Source organism: Schistocerca nitens, chromosome 5, assembly GCF_023898315.1.
Source record: "Schistocerca nitens isolate TAMUIC-IGC-003100 chromosome 5, iqSchNite1.1, whole genome shotgun sequence".
NCBI classification, from domain to species: Eukaryota; Metazoa; Arthropoda; class Insecta; order Orthoptera; family Acrididae; genus Schistocerca; species Schistocerca nitens.
The window spans coordinates 95779137-95803077 of record NC_064618.1 but is presented as its reverse complement, the minus strand read 5'-3'; the positions used below and the strand labels follow the sequence as shown (position 1 = coordinate 95803077).

The 23941-nt window shown below is 38.9% G+C and overlaps 1 protein-coding gene across 1 annotated transcript in view; it reads left to right on the top strand.

Annotated features, from left to right (window-relative positions):
- The window catches only part of LOC126259441 (transcription initiation factor TFIID subunit 1), a 230279-nt gene that overhangs the window by 140551 nt on the left and 65787 nt on the right, over nucleotides 1–23941 (top strand). Inside the window, exons 15-16 of the mRNA XM_049956255.1 lie at nucleotides 6731–6856; nucleotides 19868–20001. Of these exons, the coding sequence (XP_049812212.1) occupies nucleotides 6731–6856; nucleotides 19868–20001 (260 nt within the window). The remainder of the gene's footprint in view (nucleotides 1–6730; nucleotides 6857–19867; nucleotides 20002–23941) is intronic.

Here is a 23941-nt window from a genome sequence, read left to right as displayed (position 1 = left end):
TGCAGTTATTCACAGAGGAGAATCGCAGAAACATACTGTCTTTTGATCACTGTACAGACTCCTGTATGGACACCATAGAAGAAAGCATTCCTGACAGAGAGAAACAGCTGAAAGAGTCGAAAACAAATAAGTTGTGATATCCAGTTGGAATCCCAATATGGTTTTACAAGGAGTGCTCTATGGCATTGACCTCTTACTTAGCTTTCATTTATGGCACATCGCTCACCCAGCGCAAAGTCCCAAGAGACTAATAGTATGCAGGTGACTCCAGTATATAAGAAAGGTAGAAGAATGGGCCCACAAAATTATGGACCATATTCATATTTTGAATATAATAAATTTCCTTGGGACAGAGAAGCTTATTTCAATGAATCAGAATGATTTTAGAAAGCATCATTCAAACAGAACTCAGCTTTCGCCTTTCTCCCCCGATATATTGCAAACTTTGGATTGAAGGGCAACATGCTGATTCCATATTCCCCGATTTCCAGAGACCGCCCCACTGCAGACTGATAACAAAAGCGTGAGTGTACAGAATAGGTTCTCAGATATGTAAGTGGCTCGAGGACCTCTTAAGTAATAGAACACAGTATGTCGTCGTCGACGGCAAGTGTTCATCAGAGACGAGGGTACCATCAGGAGTACCCCGGGGAAATGTGATAGGACCGCTATTGTTCTCTGTATTCATAAATGATCTGGTGACAAGGTGGACAGCAATCTTTGGTTGTTTGCTGATAACGCTGTGGTTTACGGTAAGGTGTTGAAGTTGAGTGACTGTAGTAGGATATAAGATGACTTAGACAAAATTTCAAGTTGGTGTGACAATTGACAGCTAGCTCTAAATAGAAAATTACTAAACCTAATTATTTACGAATTCAGAAGCTTTCTTTCCCAGTGTGTTTCCAACTTATGATACTGCTGGTTCTTCATGCTTGATGCATAACATACATTGTTTTCAACAGTATAAATCAGTAGCTTATTTTTCATTTCTCACTGTTTCCATACAAAATACTCTAATACTGTCCTATGGTATTCTTTTATTCTCTTAACGAATGTGAAATACTCAATGCTTCATTTGATTATAGCTGTAATAAAATGGATGGAAAAAATGCAAATATTATCCATTTTGTTTCAAAGACTCTGACTGAAAAGTGAGGTACCAGATGTCTCATTCTACCTTCCTCAGCATCTTTAAAAATTTGACCCAAAATTTTGGCATGCAGATATATTTGCACTTTTTTAATATGCAACTCACTTCAAACTCTCACAAGCCCTTCTAACTGTAACTCACTCACACCCTCTAGTCCACCACTGTAAGTTGCTTGTATCCATCCACTCCTAATTGTCATTCCTCAATCATTCAACCAAACTCTCTTATCTCCTTCTGTCTTTCTGTCTCCTGTGTCACAGCCACAATCTCCTTCGTTCTGTCATAGTACTACAGTCTCCTTTATCTGTCACTGTCTCCCTCTTGCTGTCTCTCTCATTATCGTTGGCTCACACCCACTTCCAGTTTCTCTTTCTCTTTATTGCCCCCACCCCCACAGCACTGTCTTCTTCATTCATTTTGTAGCACTGTTCTGTCACTGTCAGTTATGTTCCATTGCCACTGTGTCCCTGTCTTTCTCTCACCACAACACTGTCTACTATCTTCCAGTATTTATTACTTTTTCTTCTCTTTGCCACTGCCACTGCCTTCTTTTCTCTCAGCATAAAAAGGTATGAATATGTTCACATTCCAAAATTTTTAATGGTGCTGAGAAAGGTAGAACCGGGCCACTGGTACACCATTGTCCAGTCAGATTCTTTTAAATAAACAGAAACATATTCCCATTTTTTGTGTTCTGATAGGAGAATTTTTGCACTTTTTTTTTGTGCGGGTTCCTGAGGAACTGCCCATGAAGTAATGGGGCCTCCATTAGTTCCATGAAGCCCACTGTAGACCACATGACATGCAAAAATAAAACCAACCAATTTTCTCTATTTGCCTTAACAGAAGGAAATGTGTAATATTCATACTTTGACCCTGTACTGTAGGCTAGTGACACTGAAACAATCCCTCTGTTCATTATAGAACTGGCCTCTAGCCCTAGGGCTGTCCAAAACACAAGACCCTACCTGTCTTATCACCAATAGAGCCTGAGGTACGAGCACCAGAAAATCTCACTTCTGTGTGCGGTGTTTTGGAAGATGTCAGGCACGCATGCTGTCACGTGCATACCAATTATCTTAGCTTGCAAATAACATGGAATCTACAACTGTGTTTCCCTCACTGTAGATTTTGATATATATTGGTGATAATCTCTAAGTAACACTGATTCTAAGTGACAGTTTATGACTGTCACTTTAAAGAGCACCAATTCTCTTATTTCTCTGCATGATATAACAGCTATCATCTTACACCAATTCATGATCCATGTGCAAGACACACAAACTATGTTGGTACAAATGAAACTCACAACTATGTTAGTATCCAAATCTATGATCTCATTCGTTACCTTTGTGCTTTTATTAAATTGGATTGTAACAAAAGTTCCAGACATTTCTTTTGCTGCAGAGTTTATTATGTGAATATTACTTACAACAAAACTTATTTATAGCTTCAGTGTTATTTGCTACAACTTGTAGATGAACAAATTCAGTTTCAGTTCCTTTGTTCAGTTACTTTCGCTGACAGCAAATTGACTTAGTTTACTTCTGGGATGATGGCCATAGAGGAATTATGACCAAAGTTTAAACTAATTGTATATCATGTTCTGGAGAAGTGTATTAAGGATTGGAAAAAAAAAAAAAAAACCGTGGTTTAACAACAATATTCGTGAAATGCTGAGAAAACAAATGCTGTTCTGCTCTTTTTACTAAAGAGTACTCGCAAAAGACGACAGGCAAACTTTAGTAGAGATTTGTGCATCTGTGAACAGATCTACACATGAAGCATGCGACAACTGCCACCATCATACCTTATTGAAAGATCTGGCTGAAAAACCGAGAAAATCCTGGTCCTATGTAAAATCACTAAGCAGGTCTAAGGCATCCATCCAGTCACTCGTTGACCAGTCTGGTGTGGCAGTTGAAGATAGCAAAACAAAAGCTGAAGTTTTAAATTTTGCATTTATGCAGTTATTCACAGAGGAGAATCGCAGAAACATACTGTCTTTTGATCACTGTACAGACTCCTGTATGGACACCATAGAAGAAAGCATTCCTGACAGAGAGAAACAGCTGAAAGAGTCGAAAACAAATAAGTTGTGATATCCAGTTGGAATCCCAATATGGTTTTACAAGGAGTGCTCTATGGCATTGACCTCTTACTTAGCTTTCATTTATGGCACATCGCTCACCCAGCGCAAAGTCCCAAGAGACTAATAGTATGCAGGTGACTCCAGTATATAAGAAAGGTAGAAGAATGGGCCCACAAAATTATGGACCATATTCATATTTTGAATATAATAAATTTCCTTGGGACAGAGAAGCTTATTTCAATGAATCAGAATGATTTTAGAAAGCATCATTCAAACAGAACTCAGCTTTCGCCTTTCTCCCCCGATATATTGCAAACTTTGGATTGAAGGGCAACATGCTGATTCCATATTCCCCGATTTCCAGAGACCGCCCCACTGCAGACTGATAACAAAATCGTGAGTGTACAGAATAGGTTCTCAGATATGTAAGTGGCTCGAGGACCTCTTAAGTAATAGAACACAGTATGTCGTCGTCGACGGCAAGTGTTCATCAGAGACGAGGGTACCATCAGGAGTACCCCGGGGAAGTGTGATAGGACCGCTATTGTTCTCTGTATTCATAAATGATCTGGTGACAAGGTGGACAGCAATCTTTGGTTGTTTGCTGATAACGCTGTGGTTTACGGTAAGGTGTTGAAGTTGAGTGACTGTAGTAGGATATAAGATGACTTAGACAAAATTTCAAGTTGGTGTGACAATTGACAGCTAGCTCTAAATATAGAAAAATATAACTTAACATTGATGAATAGGAAAAACAAACCTATAATGTTTGGATACAGCATTAGCAATTTCCTGCTTGACATGGTCATGTCGTGTAAATATCTGGGCATAACATTGCAGAGTGATAGAAAATGGAAGGAACATGTGAGGACTTTGGTTGTGAAGGCGAATGGTCCATTTGGGTGTATGAGGAGACTTTTGGCGAAGGTATAGTTTATCTGTAAAGGAGACTGCATATAATACACTAGTGCAACCTGTTCTTCAGTACTATTCAAGTGTTTGTGATCCATACCTACATTTCTAGCATTTGTAGACTTAGAGAAAGCTTTTGACAATGTTGCCTGGAATACTCTCTTTCAAATTCTAAAGGTGGCAGGGGTAAAACACAGGGAGCGAAAGGCTATTTACAATTTGTATAGAAACCAGATAGCAGTTAGAAGAGTCGAGGGGCATAAAAGGGAAGCAGCGGTTGGGAAGGGAGTGAGACAGGGTTGTAGCCTCTCCCCGATGTTATTCAATCTGTATATTGAGCAAGCAGTAAAGGAAACAAAAGAAAAATTCGGAATAGGTATTAAAATCCATGAAGAAGAAATAAAAACTTTGAGGTTCGCCGATGACATTGTAATTCTGTCAGAGACAGCAAAGGACTTGGAAGAGCAGTTGAACGGAATGGACAGTGTCTTGAATGGAGGATATAAGATGAACATCAACAAAAGCAAAACGAGGATAATGGAATGTAGTCGAATTAAGTCGGGTGATGCTGAGGGAATTAGATTAGGAAATGAGACACTTAAAGTAGTAAAGGAGTTTTGCTATTTAGGGAGCAAAATAACTGATGATGGTCGAAGTAGAGAGGATATAAAATGTAGACTGGCAATGGCAAGGAATGCGTTTGTGAAGAAGAGAAATTTTTTAACATCAAGTATAGATTTAAGTGTCAGGAAGTCGTTTCTGAAAGTATTTGTACGGAGTGTAGCCATGTATGGAAGTGAAACATGGACGATAAATAGGTTGGACAAGAAGAGAATAGAAGCTTTCGAAATGTGGTGCTATAGAAGAATGCTGAAGATTAGATGGGTAGATTACATAACTAATGAGGAGGTATTGAATAGAATTGGGGAGAAGAGGAGTTTGTGGCACAACTTGACAAGAAGAAGGGACCGGTTGGTAGGACATGTTTTGAGACATCAAGGGATCACAAATTTAGCATTGGAGGGCAGTGTGGAGGGTAAAAATTGTAGAGGGAGACCAAGAGATGAATACACTAAGCAGATTCAGAAGGATGTAGGTTGCAGTAAGTACTGGGAGATGAAGAAGCTTGCACAGGATAGAGTAGCATGGAGAGCTGCATCAAACCAGTCTCAGGACTGAAGACAACAACAACAACAACAACAACAATAACAACAACCAGGTCAGATTGAAGGAGGATATAGAAGCAATTCTGAGGCTGCTAGATTTGTTACTGGCAGGCTTGAAAAATACACAGGTGTTATAGAGAAGCTTCTGGAACTCAAATGGGACACCCATGAAGGACGGCGACTTTCTCTTCATGGAACACTACTGAGATTATTTAGAGACACAGTGTTTGAAGCTGACTGCAGAATGGCTCCGATTTCACCAATGTATGTTTCGTGTAAGGACCACAAAGATAAGATACGAAAAATTTCTTGGAGATGATGGCTTTTATTCCAAGTATAATGTTTTGGTTATACTTAAATTGAAGTTGAGGCCATTGTTGGAGGTGTGCCTCCCAACGTAAGCTGAAGTGGAGGCCCCTCAATTGTACCTGCCTCTCTAGCTTTTCTCTTTCTTTTATTATGTTTCACATCTTTATCTGATGTTTGCTACGGTCTAGTTTTCACCCCCTTTTAATCTCGGTGATCTTCCCTGTGTGTGTTTAGAAGGGTGTTGTTTATTATGTCATTGTTTTGCACATATCTCATATCAACTGAGGTTGGGGGGGGGGGGGGGGGTTTGGACGTGCTCCATGCTGCAGGTGAGTCCCGAGGGGAGCTCCCATCTGTCTGTGCTACCTGGATGTTTGTGCCCTATTGCTTTTCATGCACTATGCTAACACAGTTAGGCAGGTTTTACTTCTGGTTAATGGCACCATTGTGTATCAACTTGCTCCCCAAATGTGGGACTAATGACCTTGTAATTTGTTCCCTAAACCCCCACACAACCACCCAGACAACCAACCAGATGTGTAGTGACATATGAAGAATAGGGAAAGAATGGAGTAATGAAGATATGATACAATATGTACTTGTCTTTGTATGTTTAATGGCGTGACAAATTTTATAATGGTCATTGCCAGACATATTTTGTAGTGTAGTCAGGACCATGGTGAAGGGAAAGTCATTTGGAAATGTCATAAGATTCAGTAAATATTTTCAGAATTGGGTGGGAAATAGAGAGTGACATTAGATGATGTGAGAACAATTCTGTAAATGGATGGCACAATCTGAGGAGGTTGTATCCACACTTTATTACCGTATGAAATTGTCCAAGTTGCACAGGCACATTATCCAGAAGGAAATGTTAATATAGGACATGGATCATGTGAATTTTTGAACTGCGGTAGGCAGAGAACGACGAACTGTATCCTTACTTGTTTCTACAAGTAGGATAGTATCATGCTGAAGTAATGTTGTATGTTCTTACTGAATCATTTACATATTGTTTTCCTTTTACTGAGATTAGCTCTCTGCAACAAGGATAGAAAAAATACAACATGGGAGTGATCTGTGTGCATACATCTGTTTCAGCAAACAAAAGAAGAACAAGAAGCTCAGCCAAAACGTACTGTGACTGGAACTGATGCTGATCTAAGAAGACTTTCTCTCAACAATGCTAAAGCACTTCTTCGAAAATTTGGTGTACCAGAAGAAGAGGTATATTTTTCCAGTAATTTTTACTTCATGTACCAGTTAAAATTCTGCCTATCCCTTAATATTTCACAGTGAATATTTCAAAATATGAACAAAGATTTGAAAAATAAAGGACCTATATTTTCACAAAAGCAGCCTTTTCTTCTTCTTTTTCAAAATTATTTTAAAGTTTTGGCCTAAGTAGCATCTTTTGAATAAATGGATGTATGAACTTAATTTTAATTTCATTTTATTTATTATTATTATTATTATTATTGTTGTTGTTATACTGATAGATGGCTGAATTTGTTCATAAATATATTGTCTGTTCTCAGTAGGGTTGCCAGATTTCAGAGTGGAAATACAGACTCACATGAATCAACACTGACTTTTTAAAAAATTGTATTTATTGCATATTTTCTTCAAAATGCTCTCAACATAATCAAGAGGAATATGTATCAGTTGAGCTTGCTCTTCTCAATTTTTTTTCATTAGGTAGCACTCTTATAAAAATAATTGCAACTTTCATCATAATAGAAATAAATGTACAATTCATATTTTATTATATCAGCTGAACATCTGTTTCACTCATTCCTCCATTTAATGTTCATAATGGAGAAAACTCTCTCCATGGATGAATTGGAAGGAAATACACTCAAAACAAATTTAACTAAAACACTGCACATTTTTGATGTGCCAATCAGTTCTATAATATAGGTCCAGCTTTGTAGTATTGCCGTAGTAGCTAATTTTGGTTTCAAATGTTCACTCCCTTTCCCACAAAACAAATCAGAAAGCATAGTGATCTCTGAATACACATTATCTACAATAAGGAAATCGACAATACAAAGTGATTCAGCTAATTTTAAAATATCTTGAAACTAAGGCTATCTCTCTCTCTCTCTCTCTCTCTCTCTCTCTCTCTCTCTCTCCACATGCACGTCCTAGTGTGAAGAACATAATCTGCATTGTGAAATTTTATGCTGGAAGATTAAAAAATATAACTTATTCCATTCCATGATGCGATGATTGGTACAGTTACTGGTTATATAAAAAGTCTATCTCTTTATATAAAAAATATGTCTTTATGCCTCGTGTTCAAAATCAGAACATTTAGTGTATGGTTAAAAGTATGCACTATACCTGGAACAAAAGGGGAAAATTCCATATTGTTCTGGCTAAAATCATACATCTGGCAATCATAGTTCTCTCACACATTCTTTACATGTTTACTTTCGAAGATAGGTTCCATCAAATATTGAATAGTACCAGTAACTGAAAATTGCTTACATTATTGTTCTTTAAGGGCAGATGATAAAGCTGTTTGAAATTATAACTAATAAAGTACTTTATCTGGAAAGAGTTCACTGCATAATAGCATTTATCAGGTAACTTCACATTTTTATCTGGAATTTATGAGGACATGCTGGAAAGTAATGCCTAGAAATTTGCTATGTGAAAACTCTCAAAGTGTTTTAAATAAAACAAATGTTATTAACTTTCTGCATATTTATTGTTCATGTCTACATATTTTCTGCCATCTGCCACTGGAGGGCTCCAAATTGTAGCATATAATATGGTGGCATGTAACGAAATGAACACACTCGAGTGCTGTGACATCTGCAGCAATTCAACACCTTGGGTTCACTGTCATTGATCATCCTCTATATAGTCCCAACTTGGCTCCATCCGATTTTCATCTGTTTGCAAAATGTAAAGAACACCTTCAGGGACTTCACTTTGATAGTGAATAAATGGTGCAAGCAGAGTTGAGGCTGTGGGTTTGTGGACAAAGTCAAACATTCTACAGTGATGGTGTCAAGAAACTGGTCTCTTGTTGGGAGAAATGTGTTTGTCACCAGGGTGAAAATTTTGAGAAATAAATGTAGAGACAGGAAGAGTAAGGATGTAGAATATTAACAGTGTTTGTTTTATTTGTAGTGGAACAAGTGCAATGGGATATAAATTATGCTAATTATGCTGTGAAGTTGGTTCACCACAGAAGCGTAGTGAGGTGGACAGGTTCAAATTGTAGGGACAGTAAATATAAAGACAGCTTACATATAAAGACATGCAAAAATGCTCTGAGAACATCAGAGTTTATGGCTGAAAAAGGCTGTAAGCACCTATTTTCCAAGGAACTTGAAAAATCACAGGCACAAACAGAACCAACTAAACTGACTGTACATTTATCTCATAGAAGGAATGAAAGTAGAAAATTCTATAAGGGTGAAAAGAAGAAACCTGAGAATACAGACTGTAAGAAAATGAAATGAAATCTGGCAACCATGAAGTACATTTAATGGACAGCCTGTGGTTATACTTCCAGGAAATCCCCCAAGATGTATTACTGCCATATTATACAGCAGAATTACAGATGATTGAACCCACACTTCAAGAAGAAAAAAAGGTTATCCACTGCTACACAAGCTATGGTATAACATCAAAGCTCATGCGGAAGGGAGGAGTTACACTTCACAAAAGAATACACTCTCGTGTGGGTTTAATGTGAGAGCAAGGAAAAAATTCGAGAAGCATGGGTCACTGGAGGTTTCTGCCCTAGTTCTAGAAGCATGGGGAGGTATCTGGCCTAAATGTAAGGAGGGGATAACATATACTATGCCTTTACTGAAGTATTATTCCATCGATTGTAACATTTAAAAATCATGTCTGGAATTTTATATGAGACTTAGTTCTACACTCAAAATAGATCACATATTTGTGCAGAGGTAGATATAAGAAAATGTATATGAATGTAATATTGACCTCCACAGTCTCTTTGTGGACTTCAAGACATCTTTTGAGAGTCTTAATAGAGGGCAAATGTTGAATGATATATCTTGATTGAGCACACCAGCCAAATACGGTACACTGATTAAAGCAACCTTTGTGGCATTTATAAGAATGAAAGGTGCAGTAAACACATCATTTAACACCAGCAGTGGGGTCTGCCTCAACCATAATGCTTTTTAATCTGATATTAGAAGTAGCCAGTCATAATCTACAGATATCTGATAATATTGATGTCAAGTCAACACAGATGTGTGTGTGTGTGTATGCTGATGATGGTGCTATTGGCAGCAGAAGAAGAGTTTCATTATAGAGAGCAATGACTAAGCTAGATGAAGTAGCACAGTAAAGGTGACTTACAATTAATAAATCTGAAAGCAAATACATGCAGCTCACAAGAAGGGCAGATAACAATGTTGATGAACAAGTTAATTGCATGTGTGATGGATCATTTTGCACAACAAATCGTAATGATGTGGAACGAGTCATTTTACATTCACATTGCAAATTAATTTGTAAATGTGGCTACAAGCTGACATTTATGTGATGTTTTTATTTTATAGTATAATGGATGTGAATTAGTAATTCCTGTGCACACCTTTTACACATTGCAATAATAGAAATTCTTCTACAGAATAGGAATTGTCAAGGAGAAACATTTTCCATTTTTTCAAATTTTACTTTGCTGTCTGTGAGACAGTTTATATCACTGGGTAAGTGATCAAAAATTTTAGTTGCAGCATTGTGACCCCTTTCTTGTGCTAAACGCAACCTTAATTTGGAGTAATGAATTGTAATTTTTTCTTTTGGTGTAGTAATTATGTACATCAGTGTTCCTTTTGAATTGTAGTGGATTATTCACAACATACTTCATGAATGAGTAAATATACTATGAATCAGTGGTCAGAATGTCTACAAGATGATCGTTGTTGAGCTCCACACATTGTACAAAATTGTTAAGGCTGTCGTGGCCACTTTTTGACAAATTGCCTTTTGGTGTCTGTCTCAGGTTCTTTGGCCAACATTTGTTTGATGATTTTTCTGATGATTCACTTTTGTCAAAGCTTCACCATCTGTTGCTGGTTGTGGACTGGAGACAAGTCAGTGGCTACAGATTATATGTACCTGGTACACCAATGTCCAAGGGCTTTTACATGGTTGTTACCGCTGCAGTTCTCCTCTTGCTCCTTGCAATGGTCATTCACTGCAGGTCCGAATACTGAATCAATTCACCTTGAAGCTTTCCTCCTCCTTGGTGAAGCTATTGTGGTGTTTGCATACTTCTATAGGTTCCATGAATAAGCGGATGCGAAACTCTTCTCTACAGTAAGAACTTCCGTGTCTTCAAATTTTACTATGTGGTCAGTGTCACATAGTGTGTGCTCTGCCACAGCCTATTTCTAAGCTTGCCTCACCTGCTACACCGCTTATGTTCAGTGATCCTGATATTTATTGATCATCCAGTCACCCCAACTTTTCCACATGTACATGGTATACAGTACATTCTTGACATTGCAAGTGGATCCTCTTTCTCCTTTGCCGACCTGAGACATTCTTTGATCTTCTTTGTCAGTTTATAAATAGTCTTCATGCCGTATTTGCACAATATATGGCCGGTTCTGTTCATCACTCTGGGAATTCATGGCAGATGGGCCGTACCCGACATATCCTTTTCCGAAATGTCACTTTACGAAGTGTTTGATTCTGTGACACTTATTATGCAACTGTTTGACTACCAATTGCTCCTGAGAACGCTTTCCAGGTGTTGCACCTCACATCTGATGTGCTGCAGCTCATATATTCATCTTGCTCATATTACGAGCATGTTACTCATGCCTCTTTTCTGGTCCAGATGGTGATATGGCAGTTTATGCAGGTATCGGTCACACATGGACTGGGAAGCTATAGAAATACATGAACATGACAATAGCTTCAACAAGAAAGAGAAAAGCCTCAAGGTGAATGGATTCTGGATTCCTGTCCTGCAGCGAATGACTGTTACAGGCAGCAAGGGAAGAACCACAGCGGTAATGACTGCAGAAAAGCTCTTGGACATTGGTATGCTCAGAGCTTGACTCCAGTCCATCACCAGCAGTGGAAGATGAATTTTTGACGATGTCAGCCACTTGTGGTGGCAAAATGTCAGAAAAATCATCAAACAAACGTCGACTGAAGAACCCGAGACAAAAGCCAGCAGGGTATTTGTGCACATATATTACAGCACGTTTTTGAGCAATGAAGAATTCCTTTGTAAAGGTGATTTATCCTTTAACATTATTTCATTGACATTATTGAATGAAAGTATGTCACCTTACTGATTTGTCTCTCCCCATGATTTACAATGAATCTTAAGTGCAAATGTGGCTGATCTAAGATGTTTTAGGAGTTCCAAAACATGTTTTTCCAGTTTAAATCCTCATCAGTATGGACACCTAAATATTTTGAAGTTTTCACTCTATTTATTATTTCCCCACCATGTGTTACACTGATGCAGTACCCCTTGATGTGCAGAACTGAATATTCTGTATTTTTTCAAATTGAGGGTGAAACTATTCACAGAAAACCAGTCAGTGGTACTTTTAAGAACCTGGATCCCCAGTTCTTCTGTTTCTGTATGTATACTTGGATTGATTAAAATACTGGTGTCATCTGCAAAAAGAACTCATTCTTCTTGTTGTGTGTTAGAAGGAAGATCATTTACATATATGAGGAATAATAGTGAGCCAAAAATTTGAGCCTTGGTGAATCCCATATGTGATTTCTTCCCAATCACAGTTACAGCCCTGAACTATATCGGTTGCATTAATAAGTACAACTTTCTGCATTTCTTTGGTAGATATGACATTATCCATTGATTGGCCATACCATTAATCCCATAAAACTTCCATTTATCTAGCAGAATACACTGATTCACACAGTCAAATGCCTTAGATAGATCACAGAAAATATCAACTGACACTATTTTAGGTTTGTTGAGGATAATATTGTTGCTAAGATGAGATGCTATTCTAGAATACATCACTTTCTCAAAAATTCTGTAAAATGTCATCAGCAGTGAAACATCACAGTATTTGTTGACATGTCCCCTATCACCTTTCTTAAATAGGAATTTGACAACCGCATATTTCAGACTCTGGAAAAATGCTGTGAGTTAGTGATGCATTACTTACTTCAGGTACAACCAAACTTATTATATGGGAGCAAATCTTTAGTAATCTATTGGAAACACCATCAGAATCAGATGAGCTTTTATTTGTGAGAGATTGTATTATTTTCTTAATTTCATAAGGTGAAGTTGGTATTATATTCATGTTGTTGTTGTTGTTGTTGTTGTTGTTATCTTTATCTTCAGTCCAAAGACTGGTTTGATGCAGCTCTCCGTGCTACTCTACCCTTTGTAAGCTTCTTCATCTGGGTAACTACAGCAACCTACATTCTTCTGAATCTGCTTAGTGTAGTCATTTTTTGTCCTCTCTCTATGATTTTTACCCCCCACACTTCCATCCAGTAATAAACTGGTGATCCCTAGATGCCTCAGAATGTGTCCTACCAACCGATCCCTTCTTCTAGTCAAGTTGTGCCACAAATTCCTCATCTCCCCAATCCTATTCAGTACCTCCTCATTAGTTATGTGGTCTACCCATCTAATCTTCAGCATTCTTGTGTAGCACCACATTTCAAAAGCTTCTGTTCTCTTTTTGTCTAAACTATTTATCGTCCATGTTTCACATTCATTCATGGCTACATCCCATACAAGTACTTTCAGAAAAGATTTCCTGACACTTAAATTTATACTCGATATTAACAAATTTCTCTTTTTCAGAAACACTTTCCTTGCCGTCATCAGACTGCATTTTATATCCTTTCTACTTCAACCATCATCAGTTATTTTGCTGCCCGAATAATTAAACTCCTTTACTACTTCCAGTGTCTCATTTTCTAATCTAATTCACTCAGCATCTCCTGATTTAATTCGACTACATTCCTTTGTCCCTGTTTTGCTTTTGTTGACGTTTATCTTAAATCCTACTTTCAAGACACTGTCCATTCCATTCTACTGTCCTTCCATGTCCTTTGCTGTCTCTGACAGAATTACAATGCCATCAGCAAACCTCAAGGTTTTTATTTCTTCTCCCTGGATTTTAATTCCTATTCCAAATTTTCTTTTGTTTCCATTACTGCTTGTTCAATATACAGATTGAATAACATCAGGGATAGGCTACAACCCTGTCTCACTCCCTTCTCAACCACTGCTTCCCTTTCGTGCCTCTCGAGTCTTATAACTGCCTTCTGGTTTCTGTACAAATTGTAAATAGCCTTTTGCTCCCTGTATTTTACCCTTGCCACCTTTCAGAATTTGAAAGAGAGTATTCCAGTCAACATTGTCAAAAGATTTCTCTAAGTCTACAAATGCTATAAATGTAGGTTTGCCTTTCTTTAACGTAGCTTCTAAAATAAGTCATAGGGTCAGTATTGCCTCACATGTTCCTACATTCCTACAGAATCCAAACTGATCTTCCTCGAGGTCACTTCTACCAGTTTTTCCATTCGTCTGTAAAGAATTCATGTTACTATTTTGCAATTGTGACTTATTAAATTGATAGTTCAGTAATTTTCATACCTGTCAGCACCTGCTTTCTTTGGAATCGGAATTTTTATATTGTTCATGAAGTATGAGGGTATTTCACCTGTCTCATGCATCTTGCTCACCAGATGGAAGAGTTTGCTCATCACTGGCTCTCCCACGGCTATCAGTAGTTCTAACAGAATGTTGTCTACTCCTAGGGCCTTTTTTCTACTTCGGTCTTTCAGTTCTCTGTTAAATTCTGTGCGCAGTATCATATCTCTCATCTCATTTTCATCTACATCCTCTTCCATTTCCATAGTATTGCCCTCAAGTACATCACCCTCGTATAGATCCTCTATATACTCCTTCCACATTTCAGCTTTCCCTTCTTTCCTTAGGACTGGTTTAGTATCTGAACTATTGATATTCATTCTTTCCTCCAAAGGTCTCTTAAATTTTTCTGTAGGTGGCATCTATCTTACCCCTAGTGATATATGCTTCTACAGCCTTACATTTGTCCTCTGGCTGTTCCCACATAGCCGTTTTGCGCTTCCTGTCGATCAAATGTCTAATGGTGAATTTGAGCTTTACGTACCATCGATAATTTTGAATACAAAGTACCCATATCAGTAAGACAGAATTTGTATTCAGTGAAATGAAGTCCATATATGAAAGATCATAATTTTTTAGGAAATTAGTGTCTGACAATATATGAAGCTACATTTAAGCCTGTTGCTGCATGGGGATGTAGGATATGGTTACTAACCAGTGCTGATGAGCAGCTGCTTAGATTTTAGAATATTTGAAAGGTGAATCCTGCTAAAACCTCCATGGAGCCACACAGAGAGACAGCTCAAAGATAAATGAAACAAAAGTTGAACTCTTACCATCTGATAAAAGAAACTTATTACTACTACCTCTTCTTCTTCTTCTTCTTCTTCTTCTTATTATTATTATTATTATCTATTCATGGAATTGATAATGTACCTTTATTCTATAAACCACAGTATGTAGTTGATCTGCACTTGATAATCTTGTCCACACTCTTATTCACTCTTTTCTTCTTTCACCCTCAATCAGTTAATGGCTGAAGTATTTATTAGGTGTTCCTTTTGCTTATGTCCTAGATATGCAGTTTTCTTCTTTTAAATGTTGTTAAGGTTTCTCTCCATTTATTTATCACAATATTTTTTCTGTGGTAGTTATTCTTGCTGTCCCAACATTGTAAACATTCTGCATTACAAAGCCCTCAATCTTCTTTGCTGGTGGCATATTTAGCACCCATCCTTCAAAACAAAACAGAAGTACAGACCAGATGTAACATCTTACAAATCGAACTCTTAAGGTTTAGGTCTACAACTGCACTTATGAGAATTTGCTTGAATTTTATGAAATCATTATGGGCAATCTCTGTGTGACATTTTATCTCCAGTCTTCACAAAGCAAAACTGCATGATGCTTGTGCAAACTTGACTACTCTTTGTATTAGAAGCCATTGTTAATAAAGAATTCAGGTTATTGCGTGACAATCATAAAATGTATCTTTTTGGTGTTGATATTGAGAGCTAGATTACTGCTGTAATCTCCTGCTATGTTGATAAGTTATTGAAGATAATCTAAATTATTAGAAGTCAGTAGTGTATCATCAGCATAGCGGATGTTGTTGTTGATTAACCTTTATGCTATTTCTGTATCACCAAGTGTTTCCTTAAAGATACTCTCAGAGTACAAATTGAATAACAGATGTAAGATAACACATCCTCATTGGGCTTCCCTACAGATACTAAACAAGCTGTTGACCTCATTATCAAACTTACTATGTGGTGTCTGATTCCAACAGAAATTCTTTATACACTGCATGTATTTCTGATCTGTATCCATTCTTTTGAGAATTTCCATAAATTTGTGATGTTATACTCTATCAATAGCTTTTTTGTTATCAATAAAATAGTCTCACATTTTTACCCTGATCATAGCATATTTGTACTTGAACTTGGAGTGCAACTATTGCTTCTCTTGTACCTAAGCCCAAACTTTCTCTACCCAATGAATGTCTTCATATTTTGCATTTAACCTTTGATGGATGACTTTCAGAAATATTTTCAAGGAATGGCTCATAAGATTCATTAATCTTTGATCTTTACATTTTTGTGCGTTCTTCATTTTTGGTAAGGTGGTGGTGGTGGTTAGTGTTTAATGTCCCGTCGACAACGAGGTCATTAGAGACGGAGCTCATGCCCGGGTTAGGGAAGGATTGGGAAGGAAATCGGCCGTGCCCTTTCAAAGGAACCATCCCGGCATTTGCCTGAAGCTATTTAGGGAAATTACGGAAAACCTAAATCAGGATGGCTGGAGACGGGATTGAACCGTCGTCCTCCCGAATGCGAGTCCAGTGTGCTAACCACTGCGCCACCTCGCTCGGTCATTTTTGGTAAGGAGATGCAAGTTGACAATAGCCATTTTTCAGGTTAATGACCTGTATCATAAAAATTGTTAAAAAGTTTGTGTAAGACATAGATATCTTCTTCATCAAGAAGTTTAATTAGTTCCACTGGAATTTCAGAAGCCCCTTTATTGGTTTTTGAGTTTTTGTTTGACTTCCTTGATTTCTTCTTTCATAATTGGAGGTCCTGTTATATTATTGTTCCTAGAAATCTTAACATTTGGTCTATCATCTGAAAAGAGATTCCTGAGATAATGTATCAAATGTCTCTTTCTTTTCTGTAACACCAAGAAGTATTTTATCTCTAGTGACAGTTGAGGAGGCATTTTTTCTTGTAAGCATCACAGTAGTTTCTTTAGCTTTTTTATGTAAGTGAAAATCATCATGTGAAACTTGTGCACTTTCAGTTTCTTCACATTGTAACCCTCCAGTGTTTGCTAATTACATGTGGTTGGTAAAGAGCAAGAGAATAGCATGACTTGGACATTTTATAAGAGTGAACAGTGAAAAAAGGGATATTGGAATGCGAAGCAACTGAAAAAGATGGAGGGGCAGACCTCAAAACTGAAGGACGGGTCATATAGAGGAGAGTATGAGAATTACCACTCTCCCCTGTCATTGCCTCTCCGCAACCTTTGCTTTGAGGCTGCAAGAGTTAACTGAAGAATGGTGAGAATGAAAATGCTCAGTCCCACCTCATTTGTCATACTTTCAAAATCTCTCCTTTTATTTGTTGTAGGGAGAAGGGACGAGGGGTGGGAGGTGGTTGGCTACCATTTGTTTCGTATGGTGAATTATGTTCTGTTCTCATACCATTATTTGGTGTGAAGTTTTTTTATTGTCAATGAAACAAAAGATCATCTATCACCTTTTTTGTATTTCAAAAAAATTGTTCATTAGATTCAGATATTTGAAGCTTAATTACTGTCCATTACAAATTGAAGAATCTCATTGATTAACATTCTATTATAACAGCTAAAAGACGGTCACAAAATGAGCTTTTGGCCACATAGGCCTTTGTCGAAAACGGACAAAACACACACACACACACACACACACACACACACACACACACAACTCACACACATGTGACCACTGTCCCTGGCAGCTGAAGCTAGACTACGAGCAGCAGTGAGTGATGGCAGAGGCAACCATGTGGGGGTAAGGAGGTGGCTGGGGCGTTTGTGCAGCTGAAGCCAGACTACGAGCAGCAGCAAGTGGTGACAGCAGAGGCAACCAGGTGGGGGTAAGGGAGTGGCTGGGGCGGGGTGGAGGAGGGATAACAGGATGGGCGTAAGGGTTGATAAAGTGCAGCTGGGAGTGTGCATGGATGATGTGGAGAGAGGGCAGGGGAGAGGAGGTGGTTGTGTGTGTGTGTGTGTGTGTGTGTGTGTGTGTGTGTGTGTGTGTGTTTTTTTGTTTGTTTGTTTGTTTGTTTGTCCTTTTCTGACAAAGGTCTTGTAGGCAGAAAGCTCATTTTATGAAAGTCTTTTTTTTGTGCCTCTCTGCGACTGAGCATCTCTGCTATATGGTGAGTAGCAGCTATCTTTTTCATGAAATTGTTAAATTCCATGCTAGACTTTCCATTGTTTGATTCTAATAGCTACAACATTCACTAAAAGATCTCTATGTCATAAGAGTGATGGCTGTTAGTAGAGTGGCATACAGCTCACTGTATAGAATCCATGTGCTCTTTAGAATTATTTTTTTTTATAACTGTGAACTGAATATACACTCCTGGAAATTGAAATAAGAACACCGTGAATTCATTGTCCCAGGAAGGGGAAACTTTATTGACACATTCCTGGGGTCAGATACATCACATGATCACACTGACAGAACCACAGGCACATAGACACAGGCAACAGAGCATGCACAATGTCTGCACTAGTACAGTGTATATCCACCTTTCGCAGCAATGCAGGCTGCTATTCTCCCATGGAGACGATCGTAGAGATGCTGGATGTAGTCCTGTGGAACGGCTTGCCATGCCATTTCCACCTGGCGCCTCAGTTGGACCAGCGTTCGTGCTGGACGTGCAGACCGCGTGAGACGACGCTTCATCCAGTCCCAAACATGCTCAATGGGGGACAGATCCGGAGATCTTGCTGGCCAGGGTAGTTGACTTACACCTTCTAGAGCACGTTGGGTGGCACGGGATACATGCGGACGTGCATTGTCCTGTTGGAACAGCAAGTTCCCTTGCCGGTCTAGGAATGGTAGAACGATGGGTTCGATGACGGTTTGGATGTACCGTGCACTATTCAGTGTCCCCTCGACGATCACCAGTGGTGTATGGCCAGTGTAGGAGATCGCTCCCCACACCATGATGCCGGGTGTTGGCCCTGTGTGCCTCGGTCGTATGCAGTCCTGATTGTGGCGCTCACCTGCACGGCGCCAAACACGCATACGACCATCATTGGCACCAAGGCAGAAGCGACTCTCATCGCTGAAGACAACACGTCTCCATTCGTCCCTCCATTCAAGCCTGTCGCGACACCACTGGAGGCGGGCTGCACGATGTTGGGGCGTGAGCGGAAGACGGCCTAACGGTGTGCGGGACCGTAGCCCAGCTTCATGGAGACGGTTGCGAATGGTCCTCGCCGATACCCCAGGAGCAACAGTGTCCCTAATTTGCTGGGAAGTGGCAGTGCGGTCCCCTACGGCACTGCGTAGGATCCTACGGTCTTGGCGTGCATCCATGCGTCGCTGCGGTCCGGTCCCAGGTCGACGGGCACGTGCATCTTCCGCCGACCACTGGCGACAACATCGATGTACTGTGGAGACCTCACGCCCCACGTGTTGAGCAATTCGGCGGTACGTCCACCCGGCCTCCCGCATGCCCACTATACGCCCTCGCTCAAAGTCCGTCAACTGCACATACGGTTCACGTCCACGCTGTCGCGGCATGCTACCAGTGTTAAAGACTGCGATGGAGCTCCGTATGCCACGGCAAACTGGCTGACACTGACGGCGGCGGTGCACAAATGCTGCGCAGCTAGCGCCATTCGACGGCCAACACCGCGGTTCCTGGTGTGTCCGCTGTGCCGTGCGTGTGATCATTGCTTGTACAGCCCTCTCGCAGTGTCCGGAGCAAGTATGCTGGGTCTGACACACCGGTGTCAATGTGTTCTTTTTTCCATTTCCAGGAGTGTATATTAATAAACAATAAATAATTTTTTTCTAGGAAGCATTGAATGGTAGATTAACATGCTTTGCTTCTTTCTTTATGCAGATAAAGAAGCTGTCTCGATGGGAAGTTATTGATGTTGTCCGAACACTTTCAACTGAAAAAGCAAAGGCAGGAGAAGAAGGAATGACAAAGTTTTCTCGTGGAAATAGATTCTCTATTGCTGAACATCAAGAGAGGTGAATAATAAGTGTACAAACCTTGCAAATATCCAGAGGGATGTAGAACCATCCTATGAGAAATTTTTAATTATTTCATATGTAATCATCATTATCATCGTCATTGACATTATGGTTGGACATTTGATATATACTGCAAGACAAAAACATCTTTCAGACTTTTCGAGACATTATATTTTTCAGTTGTATGCATATTGTTCCAGAATGCCTCCAACTTATCATTATGTAACACAGCCCAGGCATACTGCCTTACGTAAACACAGTGATCATTTTGTATTTTTTTAATTTTATGTTTCAGTGTCAGGTCACACAATTGATGTCATTACTGGTTTTGACTCATTACAAAATTAATATCGGATGCTATGAATATGTTACATAAGCAGCCAGTTACTATGTAACCCATTCAAATCATATGATGGCTGAGTAAAATATCCGAGACTATTGATGGCCTGAAACTGAGATATACAATTTAAAAAATCTGTTAAATAGTTTTTTTGGTCTTTTCTTATCTGTTAGAATTCAACAGATCACTTCCATAGTCTAGTGATAATGTTTTTACCTGGCTATTCATTTTAATTCTAGTCATAATTATGTCTTCATTTCAAGTTTGTTTCCAGACCCATTTATTTGTTTTCCTCACTCTCCCAGTAGTACCCACCATGCTTCTCTAGATGTTGTCACCCTCAGTATTTCAATGATAACCTCAGATAAAATCAGTGTCTCACTGTTATAAGTCAGAAATGGAAAACTGCTCTGATTGTAACCATTCTGTTTGGGGTCACGCCTCACCTCCTCGTGCATTCTTTTCATCCAGCTGTTATCTTCAGCTGCCCTAAATCCCCCGTAAACATTCTGTTTCAGAACCATTCCTTACCTCCATGTGCTTAATGTTCATCCAGCTGTCATCTTCAACTGTCCTAAATCCAATAATTCACAGCGTGGCTTTCTGATATAATTGTTCATCTGTGTGGTTTTTTTATTTATTTATTTGCTGGCTATAAAAAAATTCAGTGTAATAGTAATTTATTTTCAGGCCTGCATGCAAAATTGATATGTTAAATCCTTCCGCTCTGATTTTGTATTCAGTAATAATTTCAAGTTTCTTATCAGTGTCTTAACGCTTTTTGAAGTTTGCTTGAACATTCAGATCCGATCTTCAGTGCTCATTAGATTTGTGCAAACCAGTATGTGCCATGCAACAACTTTTACCTTAAAAATCAGTTCTGTGTAAGATTTTGTGACATAGTACCTTAACTTAGCAAAATATTTCATTCAGCAGTACATACACAGGTTTTTTAAAATATGGGTGTCAGATATTCCTACAGGAGGTAGTATTGGTCAAAAAAAGAAAAATTCCTGTACTTTTATGTTCGGACACCAATACCTTCTGAGGTATGGGGCGGATATTTTACTTGTGACAAGTAATTTTTAATATTGACAGCCTGCATTTTATTTACAGATGAGGCTGGATTCACAAGAGATGCCATAGTAAACTACCATAATATGCACATGTGGGCAGATGCAAATCCTTGAGCAACCATGGAGATGAGGCATCAGGATCGCTTTGGTATCAATTTACGGGCAGCAATCATCAGTGGCAATCTCTTAGAACCATACGCTTTATCAAATAGATTAACAGGTGCTGTTTGTATCACTGATTTCTGCGTGATAAATTACCGGTGCCATTGGGTGATGTTGAACTTGCAGAAAGATGATGACTGTGGTTTATGCAGGACAAGACACAACCCCCATTTTCTATTAATCATGGGACTGTACTTCAATGCAATGATCGATGAGTGATGGATTGGTCGAGGAGGTCCTATAGCGTAGACTCGCATTTTCCAGACTTAAGTCAGTTTTGATTTATGGCTACAGAGACATTTAAAAGCATTGGTGTATGCCCAACCTGTTAGCTATGTGCAGACATTATAGGAACATTTGACCAGTGCATGTGACACAATCCAAATGGAGCCAGATGTTTGAGTTTGTGATTCGCTGTGAAAAGGGGCTGAGGGACGTTTATGATGTGAGGTAACCACTTGCAACACTGTCTATAGCGTCTACTCCTACATAACAGACAGATGGGAATGAGAGGACAGATTGCTCTATATCTCAACAGGTATAGGTTTCTGGATATATAATTTTAGTTTTGACCAATATAATTCCCTGTAGGAATTTCTGATACTTTTTTTGAGCACCCTGTATGTCAAGTAAGATTTAATACTAGAAATATAAATGTCTTTTAGCTCTGAAGGAGGATATTGACCGAAAGCTCTACAACATTTGTTATCTTCTTTATATGTCTGTTGACAGCACAAGGCCTTAACTAGTGATCACACACTTTTCCTTGACCCCTCTGGGATTGATGGATTGACTTTGTGCAGCCCTGGAATGTTCACAATTGTTGCCACCCTTTAGTATTGTGCACCATAAGAGTGACTAGTCATTGTGAATATAGTGTTGGTCCATGTGCATTGTTTTGCATAGTGATTTTAATATCATTTACATAAATAAGCAAAGAGGCTATACTTGGTCCACCTAGCTACTCTTCAATCAACTTTTGTGTCACTTCTGCAGTGCATTAATGGATTAGTGTTCATTTTGTTTAAGAGCTGTAAGCTCTCTGTTCTGGGAAAAAGAGGCAGTGCTTATCTCAGCAGCCAGTGTGTGCTACATTGTGATCACAAGCTTACACTCCCAGCATCCTTCACTCAGGGGCCAATTAAAAGTGTGCAGTCAATATATAGTGAGTGGTTAACTTCACTCCTTCCATTAATCAAATAAAACTTACATTGCTATATATATTTTAGTGGAAACAAATGTCTCAAAATTATGGCTGTGCATGTAAACAATTGGCATCAACAGAGAATCTGATGGCTGTTTCTCTTTCTCATGCTTGTTTTCATCCTCCCCATATTCTCCCCCATTTTTCTATTTAATGAACTTCTCCATATCTATTTTTATAGTGTGTACCTCTTAGCCCTTTATTTCCACACAAACTACTTACAACAGAAGCTTCCCATTGCACCCTCCTCAGATTCTGTGGTAAGATTGCCCTGTGGATAGCCCATCAGAAACTGATGGGAACAGAAAGAACGTATACTGAACTGTGGCAAAGGAGCAATCCATGTTTAGATCTCCCCGATGGTCCCCCCACCTCTCCCCTCTTTTTTTTCCTCCACAAAATTATGAACTGTCCATCTGGTCATTGACATTTCTGTTTGCTGGATTCAAATTTGTTGTAACATCTGTTTCCAGTAGCGAAGTGTAAGGAAGGGACAGGTTTGCTTCTTGAATTCCTTTGTTGTAACATAGTTCACATTCATTTATTTGTTGTTTCCATATATGTGAGAGGTCTATGTGTACCTCACCTGACATTTCTGACATTTCTGTTTGCTGGATTCAAATTTGTTGTAACATCTGTTTCCAGTAGCGAAGTGTAAGGAAGGGACAGGTTTGCTTCTTGAATTCCTTTGTTGTAACATAGTTCACATTCATTTATTTGTTGTTTCCATATATGTGAGAGGTCTATGTGTACCTCACCTGCTCGCACCATTTGTCACATTTTCTCTCACCAGTAATACATTCTTACCACATGACTCATATATTATAGCCAGGATATAGTATGACAATTGGCAAAACTACAGAAGGAAAACAAACATGTCAATGACTGGATGGAAAGTTCATAATTTTGTGTGTGTGCGCTTGTGTGTGTGGGGCATGAGGGAGATTTGAACACAGATCTCTTTGCAGTCCAACACCATGACCACACAACCATGACACTTTGGTGCTTGCAACTCATTTGATGTTGCACATCTTGAGCGTGGACTATTCACTGTTTCTATTTTGCTTCTTTTTTCACAGTTCTGTACCATTCCTTCCTGTTTTCATGCTTGATCTGTGTTCAGTTTTTGATGGGCTATCCAGTGGGCAATTTTAT